This window comes from Siphateles boraxobius, unplaced genomic scaffold (assembly GCF_051911475.1).
Source record: "Siphateles boraxobius isolate OS27281-9 unplaced genomic scaffold, OSU_SipBor_1 24, whole genome shotgun sequence".
Taxonomy (NCBI): domain Eukaryota; kingdom Metazoa; phylum Chordata; class Actinopteri; order Cypriniformes; family Leuciscidae; genus Siphateles; species Siphateles boraxobius.
The window spans coordinates 7986540-8005820 of NW_027508855.1; the positions used below are offsets into that span (position 1 = coordinate 7986540).

At 39.1% G+C, this 19281-nt stretch overlaps 1 protein-coding gene across 4 annotated transcripts in view; it reads left to right on the forward strand.

Annotated features, from left to right (window-relative positions):
• Positions 1-18193, forward strand: part of gria3a (glutamate receptor, ionotropic, AMPA 3a) — a 54336-nt gene extending 36143 nt beyond the window's left edge. Inside the window, exons 13-18 of one of the 4 annotated variants that reach the window (XM_077241163.1) lie at positions 5849-6096; positions 6937-7051; positions 10526-10572; positions 10645-10759; positions 15177-15424; positions 16803-18065. In XM_077241163.1, coding sequence (XP_077097278.1) covers positions 5849-6096; positions 6937-7051; positions 10526-10572; positions 10645-10759; positions 15177-15422 — 771 coding nt within the window. In that variant the 3' untranslated portion in view covers positions 15423-15424; positions 16803-18065. Of the gene's footprint in view, positions 1-5848; positions 6097-6936; positions 7052-10525; positions 10573-10644; positions 10760-15176; positions 15425-16802 lie in introns of all 4 variants that reach the window. The other 3 variants (XM_077241161.1, XM_077241162.1, XR_013206847.1) reach the window with 3 other exon arrangements.
• The last annotated feature ends 1088 nt before the right edge of the window (positions 18194-19281 follow it).

Here is a 19281-nt window from a genome sequence, read left to right on the forward strand (position 1 = left end):
AACACTGCTGATGAGCTCATCCTGTCATTTCACCTTAATGTCACGATTACTCGCTAATGCTGCGTGTGTGTGAAAGCAGATTTACATGTGCACACACTCATGCACGCACTTAATCAGTCACTCACAGTCACTGTCACGTCGCAGACCCCCTATAGAGTGGTTGGAGTCAGAGTTTTAGAGAGAGAACACATGAAATGAGATGCCCTTCTGCTCTGCTCTCTTTCATGAGTTGTCATCTGCTAACCCACTGGATCAGAGCAGAGATGACAGGAGAGCAGCTGACACATGTGAATGTCTGACTGAATGTGATGTGGAGACAGTCTCCACCTTGTGTTCATAACTTATTATTTCAGAAATAAAAAAAACTCATGTCAATAGAATTGAGTTATGTTTCCAGTCTATACTAGCAAGTAATGAAGACAATTCAACTTATTAGATGGTGATGCTGGTTTGAGTTTAGGTTTTTACATAGAAAAAACAATGTGCATATATTGTGGCAGTCAAACGGACCCCACAAGTAAGGGGATTTAAAGGAATAATCACCCTCATGTCATTCCAAAATTGATGACTTTATTTCTTCCATGGAATACAAAAGGAGAATTTGGTGTGCTGGTACTCTTTTCAATGGAATTAAAATGAGTGAGGTCTGACCCTTTTTAAAAAAAAGATATTTCAAAAACTCCATAAAATTATCGTAAAGAGGCCCATATGACTATTTTATTTAGCAAGGATGCATTAAATTGATCAAACGTTATGTTGAAGACATTTACATTGTTTCAGATTTTCTTTTACTATTTTCTTTTAGATCTGCTGTACAGCCGAAACAAACTTTGTTGCAGTATTTTCCTGTTATCACTGTAAAGCTGCTTTGAATCTGTATTGTAAAAAGCGCTATTTAAATAAGGGTGACTTAAACTTGACTAGTGATGCATGATATATCGGACACCATATCGGTATCGGCCAATATATGTTATTTTTTTACTGTTATCATTATCGGCCCAATAAGAAAATTTGGCCGATATATTAAAGTCAATAAATAATATTATTGCCTTCAGCTGTGACATTTCTGATGCGCACTGTTCGCCATGATGCTTTTGAATTTGCTGAAATATGATTGGAATCCCTTCAAAAAGGAAAATACAGTTAAGTGCAACATGAGCAGTGGAAAATCTGTGATATAGGCTACATAAAAGTATAATGACATCGTCAATTTGTGCTTGGGACATGTCTTTTAATGGTGAGACTTTTGTTTTTGTAATCAGGCTCTCAAAATTTTATACAAATTTGGATTTAGATTTATCGGCCAGTGTATCGGTCATCGGCTCTCATATATAATGAATTATCGGTATCGGCCAAAATGTTCATATCGGTGAATCCCTAGACTTGACTTGACAAAAAAATCAAGTATCAGTTTCCACACAAAAATATTAAGCATCACAACATTTACAATTGATAATAAGTGCATATTAGAATGATATTTGAAGGATCATGTGACCGGGGTGGTGATGGCGCAGTGGATAAGACACATGCCTTTGGTGTGAGAGACCCGGGTTCGAATCGAATATATATATATTAAAGAAAACTATTATTTAAATATTATATAAACATTTTTACTGTATTTTTTATCAAATAACGGGAGACTTATATAAAAAAATTGTACCAACCCCAAACTTTTGAAAGGTTGTGTAAATTTTAAATGACTGATTGCATTTTTGGGAATAATCACTCATCTAATAGTGTAAATTGGGACTAGGGGCCCTATTTTAACGATCTGAAACGCAAGTGTCAAAGCGCAAAGCGCAAGTAACTTTGTGGGCGGATCCCGGCGCTGTTGCTATTTTCCCGGCGGGATAAATGCCACTTGCGCCTGGCACAAATCTAAAAGGGGTTGGTCTGAAGTAGCTTCATTATTCATAGGTGTGGTTTGGGCGTAACGGTAAAAAACAAACCAATAAGAGCTTTATATCACATTCCCTTTAAGAGCATGATGAACGAGGTGCGCTTGTTCCATGGCGCAATACTATTATAACGGCGCATTTACCAGGCGCGCTTCAGAATCGGTTCTCAGCCGAGGAGATCGATGTTCTCGTCAGGGCTGAAAAGAAAGAGAAGTGACATTGGGGATGGGAGAAACCTACCCAAATTAGCTTCGGTTAAACATGCATATAATAATTTGGGTAAATGTGTAAGCTTTATGCCTATTTTCCCCATTGTCATGGACACAACAATGATTTCCCTCGTGTTTTAATATTTTTCCTTATAATAATGTATAATTTGCAAAAAGTTAAATGCATCTGTGTAGATGAGAGAATCATCTATAGTGAATGCACGTTGTTCACACTCTGTATTATGGCCAAGCATGCGCGCTTAAAATAGCATCTGAATGTACGCGCAACGTGCCATTGACTTTAGACTAGGTTTTTTCTGGTCAGTGGAGCAATTGTTTTATAGAACAGCAAAATAGCATGAGGGAAAGTTTGCGCCGGAACACACCTCCTCTTTGCGCTGAACCGCCCCGCGGAGCGCAAGTGTATTTCTTAGTTAACCGACGTGTGTCTGTGGAGGGAAAAGTCCGCTTTGCGCGGGTGCAAAATAGGAACGATACATGCGTCAGTGTACAAAGTCATTTGCGCCGGGTGCAAGATAGGGCCCTATATGTTCATCATGGTCTGAAAAGAGTCATTATTTTTGCATTTGTTTTGTGTCACCAGTGGCACAGAAATTGCACACTTCCCCCTTTGAATTCTACAGTCTGTGCCTGAAAACGCAAGAAAAACACATTCACCTCATACACCAGCTGTGTGTAGGTCAAGTTAACCTACTTGCATGCACGATACTTGTGAGTGTATGTGTGTAAAACTGTGTCCTATAAAAGCAGGAGTGTGTGGATCTGTCCTAATAAATTTAGGTGTGTGTGTGTGTGTGTTTACCCCAGAGATATACTGTCCGCTACATAGCCATTTATATCAAGTCTCACAAGATATGGACACAGAATACTTTGGTTTATGAAACTTAAGTTTTGATTTAGGGACCGTTCGGTATTTATGGAAAGGGCCACCGGAGGAAAATAGGGGAGGGTCATGTCTTTTTATTCTTTGTTGAGGGGAGGGTCATTCAACTTTTTTTAGCCTAGGGGGAGGGTCACCCAACTTTTGTATTCATGAAAACAGCAACATTTCAAAGTGGCTTGTTTGGTGCATATTTTTTCCATGTAGCTTTATGTAGCTCTCTCGGTCTCGATCCCCTATCGCTATCAGATGGGTCTGACCCAACAAAAATCCAGTTTGGCGCCGTCTGACAGTGCGCGCGCACTTCAGTACACGCTCAGAAAAAGTGCATCATGTACAGAACCCCAATAAAATTCCCCGCCATAGCTTTAAAGCACGAGCAAATAATGAACTTTTGTTATTGCGAATGAGTGCCTGTGAGTGTAACTCTACCGCGGCATTAACATGTGATATGAATGTACGTTGAGTGTATTGGGACTGAGTTGCCAGAACTGCAGCTGATAGAATGTGCGCTGTACGATACTACCATATTTTAGTTTCCATTCTTATTGTGTTTCCACAACAATGTTAGTGAGTAAATCTAATGAAATTGAAACCATAACAGTGGAGTGTGATGTGTTAGACGTAGGGCTACCACATTTTTAAATTACTATTAGAATTATTTGAAGTTAACATAATAAAGTACGCAGACCTACACCAAAAACGAGTTGAGGATAAATTCTTTAAAATTGGGCAATTCCAATGGACGTGACATTTGCAGTCAAAACTTGAAATATAAATTATCAGAAAATGCATTTAATATGCTACTGAAACGTCTGTTTATATATCCATACCCCCTTAATAAAGGAGTCAAGACATTAGAAAAATATCAGTCTACACATGCGTTTTATATTTAATATGAGTGAAATACACATGTGACGTGACACAACAAATCTTTAACTTTTAGGTGGCAAAATATTTTTTAATAATTCTACGAATTAGGCTACACTGCGCAAAACAAAAGTAGGCTAATAACCGGATGAAGAAGGGTCGGCCTCCACAGAACATAAAATATTATTTTTTAATTCATTTTTCGTGTTCGCATTTATGAGGAAAAAAACAATGTTACGGACGTGACAGTTCTCCGTTACGGACATGACCGCTCTGAAAGCGACTTCAGAAAGCACCAAGCTTTTCTTTAAAGTAAGTTTCGTTTTTTATTAATTGTATCTTAATTTTAATTAATGTTTCATCAACCAATTGCCTGGATTTAATAAATAACAAGTAAATATAGTAGAAAATAGATCATCATGACACGGAGTCGCCGGCGCGTGAACTGGACTCTTGTCTCATAAATGAACCGAAACTCATGCAGCGAACTTGCCTCACAGACTTGAGAAATATATAAAGCTTGATGTCTACTTTTAAACAGAACATTTAAATACGAAAAACAGACTGCTCTCTGCTTATGTAATCCGTATGAAATCTGTGAAGATCGAGTCAGCATCGTCAACTTCATCTTGAAGCCGACACACTGACACAGAAAAACCTTGTTTATTAATAAACAATTAAAAGCTCTCCTTGCTATATTTGACATATTCATAATCATTACTTTTGCCGGTTCTTTGTGGCAGCTTTAAGATACTTTATTGGGAGCGTCACCCTTGTTACATGAACGCTTCACCACTGCATCAGCACCGAAAACATGATTTTTTTTTTTTAAATCTAAAATAAAAAATCATGATACGAACCGAATTGTAGGTTTGGTCTATCGTTACAGCCTTATTAAGATGAGAAAGCAGGATTTTAGTCGTTAGTCAAGCGCAAAGATGTCATGCCTTTTTCCAGGGGAGGGTCATGCGTTTTTTCACAATCATTTTGGAAGGTCATAGAAAAATGTATTACTGGCGAAGGGAGGGTCAAGTCTTTTTTGACTACAGATCTCAAAACTCCTCCGGTGGCCCCTTAAATAAAAAACGAACAGTCCCTTACATCAAATGCAGAAGTACAGAAGAATTACAAGTGTTAGTACAACCATAATTTATCTTTTCTTTCTTTCATTCATTCTGTGCATTCTGAGTGTGAGGATGTTGTGTTGGAGAACTGTGTGTTGAAATGCTGAGTTTTTTTCTTAATATAGTCATGTACTTTAACTCCAGAGACAGGGCTTGTTTGTAATGTCACTGAAAGGAAAAGCCTTGGACGGGCAAGCATGGCAGATGTTTCTTCCTCTAGAGAATCTGAAGGAACTTTGCAGTGATTATTTTAAGAGCTCTTAATTTTCTTCTATGATTTTATACTCTGCTCTTGTCAGGTTTAGGAGGCTCCAAGATCAAAAGTCCCTGAAGGATTTTGTACAAAAGACTCATTGAGAGGAGACTTTGAGGTCTTTAGTTGACAATGTGTGTGGGGAGGGATGTACATGTTGTAAGACACCTGAAACTCAAGAAAAACACATTCACACGTGCATTTATATACCAGAAGTTTGTAGGTCAAGTTTAAATCAATGTTTCTTGATTTTAATTATGTTTATTGGTTTTAAATCTAATGAGCATTTAAATGGCAGATCATAGCATATGACAGGGTACTGCCTGTGTACTGATGAAAAGCTACAAATGCTCCTGGAATACAGGATATATATGTAACAAAAATGAGCTATTTTCTAATAATATAGTGGAGAATTATCAGTAGTGGCTTGTGATGGGCCAGTGTAGGTCCCAGTCCCAGTCCATCCCTTGCTGAGAAGACATTTTAACCTGTAAAATGTAATAAAACCCATTTATATCTCTCTGAACCTCCACAGAACACATTTCTATCTTTCCTAACCTTTCCATTAATTTCCTTTCTTTTTTCTCTTTCAGCGTTCAAAGATCGCCGTCTACGAGAAGATGTGGTCCTACATGAAGTCCGCCGAGCCTTCCGTGTTCGTTAAGACCACCCCCGACGGAGTGGCTCGCGTGCGCAAGTCAAAAGGGAAGTTTGCGTTCCTGCTTGAGTCCACGATGAACGAATACATCGAGCAGAGAAAGCCTTGCGACACTATGAAGGTGGGAGGGAACCTGGACTCCAAGGGCTACGGTGTGGCCACGCCCAAAGGGTCGGCATTAAGGTGGGTGGAATAATATAACAATTCCCTCTGTTGTTATAGTATTCCACCTACCCTGATTCCACCATCTCTCTCTTCTCTCTGTCTTCATGTTTTGTTTTTCATTCTTATTCTCTCACCCTTCTACCTTTTCTCAATCTCTCTACCTCAAACTCTTTTTCATTCTTTTTTGTTTATCACTCTACTTGTCTCTCTTTCTCTTGCGGTAAATGACAAGGTAATCGTGTCTTGTGCGTCAAGTTTTTTTTTTTTTTTAGTTATGTCTGTTGTGTTAATGTTTTACCGTGTTTCTCTCAACAGAAATGAAATTTAACTTGTTAATTACAGTCCATTTTTACAGTGTGATGCCTGTTGCTGTTGATTTCCTACACCCTTTTCTCCTGTCCTGCTCCTCCTTTTTAATCTTCTCTGTCCTTTGCTTTGTGCTGTGATTGCAGTTCTGTAATATTTGTGTGGTTGGATTCGGGTTTTTTTCTCTGCACTGGCGTTGTTCTGCCTGCTTCCATGCATGTCATGCCATAAACTGTTTCTTGTCCTCCTGGCAACGGAATGTCCTTGCATCCTTCCCATCACTCACTAGCACTCAACCTCTTTTTCTTTCTCTCACTTCCTGTTTTTCTCTCTCCACTCGGCACTACACACACCTCACTTGCATACATGCTTCTGTCTGTACCCAGTAGCTGACGCAATTAACCAATCAAACGGTCCAACCACTTCACCAGTTAACCGGTCTCTCCTTTGTATTGACCCCTAACGAAAGAGCAACTGCCAGTTGCTGCAGTCTCATTAGATTTCTCACGAACCTGTCCCTTTTCTTACGAGCTATGTGTTTATCGTTTGAAGAAGTGCTGTAAACCTGGCGGTGTTAAAGCTGAATGAGCAGGGCCTGCTGGACAAGCTGAAAAATAAATGGTGGTACGACAAGGGAGAGTGCGGCAGCGGGGGAGGGGACTCGAAGGTCAGCCTCAATCTCACCCAAACAACCATTTCCTAGCTACGAGTAATCGGCAAGGCTGTGACCCATGACCTCCGGCAACAGTACCGTGACCCTCAGGGGTGGACACGAGCAAACTGAGCTTAATGATCTGAGGACATTAGCACCACTGCGACAGCCGCAGTTACTGTCAGCGCCGCTAATGTAATGTTTTTTGGAGATAATGTAATAAGGCAAACTGTGATCAGATGTGACCCTTTACTTGGCTAATGGAGGAATGGAAGCAGAGGAGGAGAGGAATAAAGACTTGGGTGGGTGGATGTGTAGAGTGAGGTCAGGGTCACCGAGAGCGCAGCTTATTAGGATGGTTAGGTTCTTGCGAACCTGCTTCGCGGGTTTGTTTGTGTGGTAAAACAAGCGGTTTTGTTCTAGGTAGAATAGGCTAGGCCCTCTCTGGCTCTCCTCTGATCTGTAACATCAAACCATCACAAAATGTAGTGTTGTTTGTGTATACCAAGGCTCCAGGATCTAATGGCTATCAACAGAAAGAAAAAATAGAGATGAATGGGGATCTAATAGACAGTGCAAAAAAGACCACAACTGCTCTGGAAAATGGATGTCTGTAGCACAGAGAATTTGATGAGCCTATTTGATGTTTATTATTATGTTAAGGGATAGTTCACCCAAAAATTTTAATTCTGTCATCATTTACTGTGCTAGTGTGCTCCAAAGAGGTGTTACTTTTGTGTTCTGCAAAAGAAAGTAAGCCATACAGGTTTGGATTGACATGAGGGAGAGTAAGTGATGACAGGATTTTCATTTCTAGGTAAATGATCCCTAGTTTTGGAGCTGTAGTTTAGCGTAGTTATGATTACGTGTTCAGGTTGCAGTTTACAATACCCTCTAAAAATTTGGAAATGCCCTAGGTAAAGTGGCATTTTTGGACAATATCAACATGAATGTAAAATATTTTGGTGTAAATGCATTCAAGTAACTTGCAGTTATCATTGAAGACCAGAAATAATAAATTTGTTCTTAATTAAATATTAATGGCAATATATGGACGCCACAGTCCTAAAAGGCCTTAATACTGGATAAACTTAACTCAAGTTTCTTTTTTTTGCAGATTATTGGGTCAGCATGTCTTCATAGCTTTACCAATTGATTGCCTATTATGGTTAGTGCACAACAGACCAATTACAACACAGTTTAGAGATTTAAAAATAGCTATAATAATATTTATTTTAGTTAATATAATGTAGTTTTTTTCAGTTTGTGTTGTCCCTTGTCAATGCCAAGTCTTCACATATGACAAGTATTTATGCTGATATTGTCCAAATCACTATGCCTATGGTGTTTTCAAACATCTGGAGGGCACTATATGTCGAGTGTCTGTTTGTTAGTGTCATATTTCTGGTGGTGAAAAAAGAGAAGTGCGAAGATTTTTGGTATCTTCACATCTCCAATCAAATAGTCAGATGACAGATTTTTTTTTTAAAGACACCATCTTTGGTCTTTGGCCAACTCCCTGCTTCAAGTATGCAAATCCTTTTGGAGCCGCTAGCTCTTTCAGATTATTCCCTGAATTGGTGTGTAATCCATGGAAAAGCCATAACTCCCTTGTTGGTGTGATTAAAGAAAAAATATAAGACCACTGGGACAGACAGTCCTGAAGGAACTAAAACATCACAGGAAAACGTGAGAATTCTAATTAAACACTCCTAGATATCAAAGGTGGTGAAAGATCTGGTGCCGTATTTTAGATTCACTAAACGCACATTTTCATCTGCATACAAATGCACAGAAAACCACGAACAAGCACAAATTCATTATACTCACACACACACACTTCTAAATTAATTTATGGCCACTTTTCTTTAGCCCCTGTGCCTGCAGAATGGTCACCCTGTGTTCAGCCTATCATAAGGGCAAGGTAGCCCCACTCTGTCCTGATTGGTCTTCAAAAGCGGGTTCACTGTAGTAATTGGCTATCTCTCATGAGTGGCGCCTGAGCTCTAAAAACTCAGAGGAAGGTGGGCGCCGAGTCCGTGCATTGATAAGTTGAGCATGCTGGGTGGAGGGTGTCTAGTCTCTTATGACATCACAACTGCATGTTTCTCATTTATTGACCTGTCTGATCCAAAATGATCCAAAATGCATGAATGGAGTAATTCAGCAAACCCAGCAAGTATATTATACTATTATTAGTACACATAGCAAAATTAAAAAAAGCTGGTTCACTGCAAATATAGAGAAAACTCCAACACATACAGCATAAAGCTTTACTGAGTAAACACACAGTACAGTACAGTACAGTACAGAAACAGTGGTTAAAATCCACCCCAATACAGTAGGATGTATTCATGAATGTAGGAATCAGGGCCCTGTTTTTTACATATGGATTACTGAAAAAAACTTTTTTTTAGCTGTTGGCGATTTGACACACTTCTGAGTTCTTTGAAGCACATCATAGTCATGTACTCTCAAACCTGTGTATGCTGAAAACAGAATTTAACCATGGCCACTTCATTCTGACGAGAGCACGCTGTTGAAGTACAGTAGGAACAATATTTAGTAATTTTTTTAAAATTTGGGATAAAATTGGAGAAACCATATTTGTACAGTGCTGTTGCATTGAATAAAGTATGGATTTTCAATTATAATATAAGTAAACATACAGTAAATACGAGTTGAATGTACTCGAGCAACAGGTCCATCTCTCCATAAACAGATCTCATTCTTTCAAGGTATTATTCGTCGGGTGTCAAACCATTCGAGGTCCGAAGCTGCCTTGTGTCACGGTGGTAAGTATGGTATATTTGCTTTGCTGGATTACAACTCTCATCATTTAGCAGAAGGAAAATAAACTGAGTTTCCCAGCAGTCCTGCTGATGACATACTAACATCTTACAAACGGAAATGTCCAGAAGGAATAGTAACATCTTCGTTTCCATTTCCTTATTTTGTCTGCTTTTGTTTAAACTAATGTTTTTTTACAAATAAAATTTGCCATAGGATGCGTTATGCAAATATCTACGAAGGTCCAGCGAATATTAATATTCTGTTTATTATTTATATGCTGACTTTCATAAGGGCTTGGTGTTTTTGTTTGTAAGATGTTTGGCTTCAGCCCTCACCCACCGCAGACCGGTTCCCCTTCTGACTGCTGGGTCCTGTTTATCTGTTAGTCAAGTAAGGGTTTTTTCTCCCGATGGATCCGGCTTGCTGAATACTGGGTTAGAAAAGCTGCATTCACACTACAATTACAATAACCAAACTCATCTGCCCAATGCTCTTTGTAATAATGCTCTATTTGGCTGTGTTACCATGGTTACTCTCTCTGCCTCTGTTGGAACAGTGAGTGCCGATTACTCAAAGCGATAACAGTAGGTAGCACTGCCAGGTCAAAGGTAACACTGAGGCTAGCCCTGCCTGCATTCCCTCTCTCTCTCTCCATCTCTCCCTCTCTTATTCTTTCGCTGTCTACGATATCAACAGCACAAGGCCAGGTGTCCTACAGTATCGCTTTGGTTAACAGATATTCGGTAGGTTTAAGTTTTAATAACATAAAATAACATAATGGTGCCATGTTATTTATGTTATTTCCCCTCGTGAAGAACTCCTGTAAACCTTGCAGTGTTGAAACTCAGTGAACAAGGCATCTTAGACAAGCTGAAAAACAAGTGGTGGTACGATAAGGGTGAATGTGGGACCAAAGACTCTGGGAGTAAGGTTAGTCTGCTCACTCATTTGCCAACAAACATATTCATATTCTACAAACATCATAACAAGCCTTACTGGTTTTAATGGATTTAGTGGATTTGGCTCCAGCTGGATTCACTCAATTTTGGCCCCTTCTTTTGAAAGCCTCTTTACAAATGTAGCAAATATCAAAACCTTTAGCATTAATGAGACAACACAACAGATCCACACACAAACACACACACACACACACACGAAAGGAGAAATGGCATATTAAGGAAGCTCTTACCAGTGTTCGAGATACATTATCTTAATGATGTAGTAATTAAGTGTTACATAAAAGTGTTTTGTAGTAAGCATTCATAACAGTGATTTAGCAATTAAGTATTTCATTAAATTTTTCCTCTTCTGCTGCTGTGATATGGCCTCATTCTCAATATTGTTGTTGTTTTGTTAACTAATTAGTTTATAAATTGTCTCCAGGCAACATTCATAGATATTAATCATCAGAATGAAAACTTAAAAGAAGCACAGTCTCTCTGAAAGTATTTCTGCTTGGCCAGATGAAGGGAGACTGAATGCCATATAGCATGTGAAGATTAATACATTCTGTTCAAGTGAATGTACATACCAGGGACATATCCGTGGTTATTTTATAGCTAGTGGCATCGGTTTAAAGACCACGTGCAGGAAAGCGTGTTTGCCTGGAGACTCTAGTTGCAATTATTTTATCCCAATTCTCAATGTATCCAGTCTGATAAGAAAGTTAATTAACTCTGAAAACAAGTCCCATGTGCATAAGCACAGCAGATCCGTTACGAGGCTATGCCGCTGACTATATGGGCCTGTAACCATGGTAACCGTATTCGGGGAAAACAGGTCTCTAGCTTTGCATTCAAGACCGTAAAAGCTACACTCCCAGTCCTCGGTTGCTATGGTGCCCTTTCACAGGCTTCTAGTAAAGACAGACCATGTTTTTGTTTATCAGAGTTTCGTAGACAGCCAGGCTGGTGGTCACAGCAGCAGAACCGAGTCCTGTTGAGGCTTGTCTGTGTTTTGAGGTGTGGCGATGGTCGCATGCAGGTGTCTGTTAATGAGTTTTGAAGGCTGTGAAGCTTGCAGAAGTAGTTCAGAGAGGGGAATTGCCATAGTAACATCAATATTCTTCCCCCCTCCTTCTCCTCTTCCTTACTTCCTCTGTTAAGATGGCAGACCGAAGAAGCCAGAGGATCCGTCTGTAGCTCTCTGGTGGCAGCTTATTTGTCATGTTTCTGTACTGACTCAACTTCACCTCTAGAGGGGGCAACAGGCTCAGAGCTGGCTCTTCGCGCGCGCCTGTGTGTGTGTGTGTGTGTGTGTGTGTGTGTGCGTGCGTGCGCGCGTGCGTGTGTGTGTGTGTGTGTGATTCTGTTCGAAGGCAGTGTTTTACTGTCTCTCTGGCCAGTAGAGTGAAGGTATGAGAGGAGAGAAGGAATAACTTCTTCCTCTCTTGAGCTGCCTGAGCTTTTAATCAATTAACCTTTGACCTCTGGGCACACCTCATAATGATTTGATGCCCTTTTGAATACAGCCCTCAAGTACCCCTTTTTATTCAGTTCATCATCTTTCCCTCCAAGCAAGTTGTGTATGTGTGTAACAGGGCTTGCACGGCTAGTCTTTTTTTACTAGGCGAAAGGAGTCAGCGAATCACTGTTTACTTTGTTTATATCACTCAACATCAGCAGTCTTTGCTGTTTCCGTCAAGTCTAAGGCCCTGTCCCATTTCTCCCCCCTTAAAACTTCCACTTGGTTTTGAGTGCCCTCGAAATTAAAGTCCCCTCAACAAGGGAAGTGGAGTTGAAGAACTTTCCCTATGAAATGGGACACCACTATATGCAAATTAGCGCAGTAAACCTCACTACGTCACGCGCAGCAAACCTCACTACGTCACGCGCAGCGTCAACGTGTCTAATACTATTTTCATTCAGAAAATGCCGGTTCCAGCTGTTGTGTGGCCTGTGTTCGTTTATCTACGTCTGATGAATCAACAGAGACATGTGGAACATAGAAGACGCATTCGCCATATTTTTGTCTGTATTTAATCGTTTAGACGCGCACATGAAACCCAAAATATAGTTCGCTTGTCTAGTTGCAGTCCGTTTCCGAGCGCTCGCCGCCATGGGAACAGGGTCAAAGTTCGCAGATCATTGTGCTTATAATAGCACTTTTTACAGTCAAACACAATTTAGAATTAGCAATTTTACAACAATCACTGATTGTGCTCAGTGCAGTTTGGGTTTAACGTTAGGGAGAGCTTCATCTTTTTTCTTCACAGCGCGCTGTCATTTCTCAGTGTGCTGTGAAGAAAAAGATGAAGCACTAACGTTAGACGAACGCGGCTAGTTTTTAATAGTTTTACCTCACATCTTCTTTTTATAATCCTTGGAATCCAAAATCGAAAATAAAATTAGATTAACCAGATCAGATGTATATTTGATGGGCAGACTCTCTCGAAGCACTCGGCAGATATCATGAGCATCGTCAGATAGATAGCTTTGTGAAATATTTTCTAACATTAGTGTTCAAAACTTAACAGTCCACTGGATGTGCATCAAACTAACATATTCCAACATATTTAGAAATTTTAACATGCTTATTTTTGAAAATATACTTCAATTCTTCCTTTCCAGCGGTGTCCGCCATCTTGTTTAAAAACATTTAGCTTGCTGAGTCCGCAAGGTATCCTGGGTAATTTCATCTTCCACTTCGTTTTAAGCCTGCATCGGACTGCACTATGTTTTGAGGGTTGATTTTAAGGGGAGAATAGCATTCCCCCTTGCTCTTTAGAGTACCCTACCCCTACACGAGAACGCGCAAAAACAAGGGTTAGGGCAGAAATCTAGGGTAAGGGGAGGTATTGGACAGGCCCTAATTCTGCATTAATTGAGGGGTTGCGAGTGCATAGAAAGGTGAGAAATTGCCATTTACAGATTTTTTTTATTTTTATTATTCTTAATCGGTTTCTGTCTGGCTTTGAGTGCCACCTAATTTAAGTTTACTTAGTTTCACAATGCTTTGCAATAAATTTGGCTTGTATTTGAACTCAAAAATGAACCATCTATTTGAGCATACACTCTTAACGAAGGGTCCAAAAAGGGCTTTTTTGCAGCAAGACAGAAACTGTTTTGGGTTCCCCAAAGAACCTTTCAGTGAAACATTCTAAAACAACCACTTTTATATCAGTGTGAATAACATTTGAATAATTTGTAAAAAGTTTATTATATGTTAACAGCTCGTAACTGTATGATTTTAAGGTACACTATGTAACCTTTGGCCCTCTAGCGGTTACAAAACAAAACTGCATGCACTTTGCGGAAGAACTGTTGCTTCAGTTCCCCATGACTGTGCAGATGAATAATGTTATCCTACTGCTCATAAAATATTCACTACTATGCTTAAGAGATATAACCAGTTTATATGGAAAGGATCTTAAGGTGACTAGCTGAAGATGTTAAGGTTGACACGGTTCTTCCTTGAAAATAAATTCCAGCACAGTGCTACAACAACCAAAAAGAAATTACCCTTCATAATAGATAATACTTTACAATGAACTCTGATAGAGAGCTACATATGGCAATTTTACCTGTTCAATAAAATACCTTACCTTTACCTGTACCTTACCTGCCATCTCCATGTTGCTTTTATAACATTTCAAATCCCTCAGTTCTCGACATCTCCAAAAGCCAAGCCAATCTTGATTCTCGTTTTAATTCTTTTTTCTGCCGCATTCTCTTTTTGCAAGCAGATGCTCCTTTTTGGTGTTGTTTTTAAACGTGATTCCCTTGAGGTTTGAGATTTAGCTGCTCCATGTCAACCTTTCTCCTTTGTTGCAACAACTAACCGATGCCACTCCCACATGCGTCAGGGTAGCCAGAGCAACTTTTCTCTATTTATGTATATTTCAAAACGCGCACTGAATAGAGTGACGCAAGTATGCAATTTCGCGTGATTTTAGATCTAGTGGTATGCTTTCCACTAGATCTAAAATATAAACACTTTTAACAGTCTTAGCATAGTGAATTAAGGTAAGACAAAAACACATTTTGGAAGAAAGATTGATGGTGTATTGACTCATTTAAATCTTGTTCATTTTGAACAAAAAAGTTACATAGTGCACCTTTAAGTAATTTCCAGATTATTTGAGCATACACACAAAAATTATCCTCCTGCCGTCCAATGTATGTAGAGTTGGTGCAGTCAATGACAAGTTGACGCAGACCCAATGAGTTGACTAGTCGTGCAACCCCTGAGATTGAAAGTGAGGATACGCTGATTTGTGCGAATAAGTGCATGCTCGGTTGTGAAAGCTTGCATGCGTATGTTTAAGGTCCTTTATTAGTTATTACATAGTAGTTTGGTGTGCATCCAAGTATACTACTTTTGTACTAACTTTGTCTCCCCCCCATAGGATAAGACCAGCGCGCTGAGTCTCAGTAACGTGGCAGGCGTGTTCTATATCCTGGTGGGGGGTCTGGGTCTGGCGATGACTGTGGCTCTGGTGGAGTTCTGCTATAAGTCGCACCAGGAGACCAAACGACTCAAACTTGCCAAAAATGCCCAGAACTTCAAACCAGCTCCTCCGTCCACTGCACAGAGTTTCACCACATACAGAGAAGGCTATAACGTCTACGGAACAGAGAGCGTCAAAATATAATGGTTGGTCTAAGGATGTTTTATGTGTATGTTTTGAATGTTTGTTACTAGTGATACCATTAAAAAAGGTATTAATGATGGGAGGTCTACTTCTGATGAGTGATGATATCAGAGTTGGTGTTCAATTCTGAGGTAAGTAAAGATTTCCACTGTGTTAAAGCTGCTGTTAGCTATTTGTTTTTAGAAGAGCAGTTGTTCTGAGAAATCACACTTGTCTCTTTAACTGCCCTAGGCGCTGTAAACATTAAAAAAAAAAAAAAAATTCTGAGCATTGCCCAGTCAGCAGAGTAGGAGCGTGTCATTTTGTAATGAATTACACTACCGCTCAAAAGTTTGGGGTTGGTCCTCAAGGAGAAGTCTTATATGCATTTATCTTCTCAAAAATGCTGTAAATAGTAATAAATATTATTACAATTTACAATAGCCGTTTTCTAATTTGATGTTTAAATGTAATGTATTCCTGTGATGCAAAGCTGTATTTTCTGCAGCCATTACCCCAGTCTTCAGTATCACATCAATCATTCTTTAGGAACCCTTCTAATTTGCTGATTTGGTGCTAAAGACATTACCTTATCAATATTGAAATAGTGATACTTAATCTTTCTTGGAAGATGTGATTTTTCAGGATTCCTTAATGATTAGAACGTTCAAAAGAACAGCATTTATTTTAAAAATGGAAATCTTTTGTAACATAATAAATGGCTTTTTTGTCACTTTTGATTATTTTAATCCATCCATTAATTCACTGACCTTGAACTTTTGAACGATAATGTATATAAAATAAATAGTTACTTATATTAAAAAGGAACCATATATAAAATAAATAACTACAAAATAAATTGTGATTTATGTCATTTGAAATCGTGGCATTTTGCCAGTAAGAGAATTTGGCCAATCATTAAACTTGAAGGTGCCTCTCAACCTGTGATAAAGGAGGTGCTCTCTAATTCAGTGCTTAAAGTGCGGTCACATTTACCATTGTTCAGGGAATTTTCAATAGGAATCTGTCCGATCAGGAATGTTGGAGTGAAGCGAAATATTTCCCCACACATATTTTGCATCTGGTTCAAGTTGGTCAAGCAAATTTGCTTGAAAGCTGCTTGATTTGAAAGTGACTTCTCTGAGCTGTGCTTCATACAATATTGACAATAGACAATGGACCTTTTACCTGTAAAATTTAGATGATATTTCACTAATGTGACCTCACTTTTAGTCTGGTGGTACTTACAAACAGCTTTAAGTTGGTGCCATGAATCAGAGGCTCCATCTCTTCAAACTTCCTGCATTTAGTTCAGGTGTCAGTGAATTGTATTATTGTCAAAAGAACGTATCTTCCTGCAAGTCTCAAATGGGTTGGGCTGCTGTCTTTTCTTATTCTCAGATTGGAAGCCTGTCCCTTGCTGATCATGTCAAATGCGGCATGGGATAGACTCTCCGTCTCTTTGAGGCGACTGTGATTTCCCTTTAGAAAGTGGACATGCACCCAACCAAAACCCATCTCACCGGAACATATGTCTTCTCGGCTCTGACCACAACCTGAACCAATCACGCGACAGACTATCGGATGGACCAAACACCCGCCCACCCTCTCTCAGTGCCTTACTGAACCAGTGGCAAAACAACAAAACATGCAGGCCATCCCACAAAAGTCCTGGAGATTTCCTGCTGGGTGCTTTGAGAGCATAGTGCTGCTCAAACTATATGTAAAACGTATTCGTATTATGAGAGGGAAAGACGGTGAAGGAGGGAGAGATGGACACACACACCATTGAGAGGTTTGATCCCCTGATCAGTGATGACAAGTGTTTAATGAGCGACAGTCAGCTTGTCTCCATGAAAACTCAACACCAAAAGGGTTTCTGCAAACAAACATATTATGCAAACTGTAGTAAATGTTTTTGAAGGATTCTGCTCATTAATTTGTTTGAAAAAGAATTGTGCTGTGATTTTGTCCTCATCAACTTATGTTATGAATAATGTAAATAATGATTTCAGATACATTATGGCATCAGAGAACTAATGTCATTGTTTTCCTTTCACAATTTACAGGTTACTTTTTATTTCATAGTGCATTTACTTTAGTGGGAGAGTGAATTCATGCTGTGTGTGAGTGTTTCCGTTTTCTGTACTCAGAACCCAACAAGGGTGGAAGGTGCCGAATTGTTATTGCCGTATTACTTTATTCTTAAACATAGGCGAGAAATAATGACAACACATTTATATAGCATCTGCAACAATAACAAAATTCATATTCGTCACTATCATAAATAAGTTCTTTAAGTCAAGTTTAGGAAACAACAGCAAAATGTTTAATAGTTTGTGTACTTTGGTTTTAAAAATACTTTAATAACCTGTGATTGTCACAGAGGTATGATATCTGTTAAACCGATTAGAAAAAAAAGAAAAGAAAACACATGGATCTTTGATTTTATAAATCCAGATCAAAGCCACACTGTTGAAATTCTTAACATTTGTTTAGTAAAATGCATATTTATTTTGAAGATTTTATATAACTGACTTCTGTATGATTTCTAAGCGAACTTGCATGTACAGTAAGAATGAAAACTGCTTTCCCCTCAGTAAAGCCTCCATTGACATGCTCTCTTCCCATATCCTCCTCAATTATTGGTTAATAATAATAAAAGAATGAATAGAAAATAATGAAATGATTTAGATACATCCTGACGAAAACAATAGTCTGTCCCGCTGCATGACTGCATCCCACTTAAACATTTAAGTATATTTTGTAAATAAAGACAGATTTAAGACAAATTTCTACTGACTAATGTGTGATTTTTGCTTCAGAACCAATGAGTTTGTACACGTGTATATGTATTATCTCAAACATTCTTTTTTTTGTCATTGATGCTTACATTCTAAAAGGAATTTCAGTTCGTCTTTCTTATGGTTGTCTGTGCACATTAGGCTGATGGGAGGAAGTATTTTAACGTTGAAAAAACACCTCATATTAATTTGATGTCATCTTTTATCAGGGCCGACAGCTTCCCACTGCTGACTGACGTTCCACTAAACCACAAGAAGACCATGAGACCATGTCAGAAGCTTTGCATTCTAGATTACTGTAAACTGAAGAGATGTTCTTATTGATAATAACTCACTTACAAATAAGCCTCATCACTATTGCAAAATACATGCCACCTGCTGAGCAAATAAGCGCCTGCTGCTGTGCATGCAAATGTAGTACATGTTGCACAGCAGCAGCTGACAGTTATACAGGTTTGTGTAATAAGAGGTTAATGGAAAAGTGCTTTACTGAAACTGTTTTTAGAGCTTTATGACCAGTGCAGTTCTGCTTAATTCTTCTGAAGGTTTATTAATAAAGGCTGGTGTGGCGTAGCGGCAAAAGTCCTGGGCCGATCATCAGAGGGTAGTTGGTTCGATCCATTGAAACCTCATCATTCAGGAGGACTGTATCAGTATGTGTGAATAATGAGTGGTTAAAAGCGTCAGCTACGGCTTTGTAAAAACACATGAACAAATGTAAACGTTAAAAAGACACTGTTATTCTGTTCTCATACAGGGTTCTGTATTTATTCCCATTGCGGCAGCTCTGCAAACTGATCTTACGAGTTTTATTCAGATAATAAATGGTGATGCACCCGCCAGGCCGCCACACCCCACCAATGCATTATACGCTCTCATTTCCCCATGACTCAGTGGTGTTTCTTTTCATTTATAAGCTTCGTGTCTGGTTTGGATTAGACGAGCTTTTACATCCGCCTTATTTACTTAACTTATTTATTTATTTATTTATTTTTTGATTCGCTGCCGGTTTGTAAGATTGCTCTTGTCCCTTCGGTTGCCTGGCAACGCGCGTGGCAGTGGGCGCTCCTGACCTT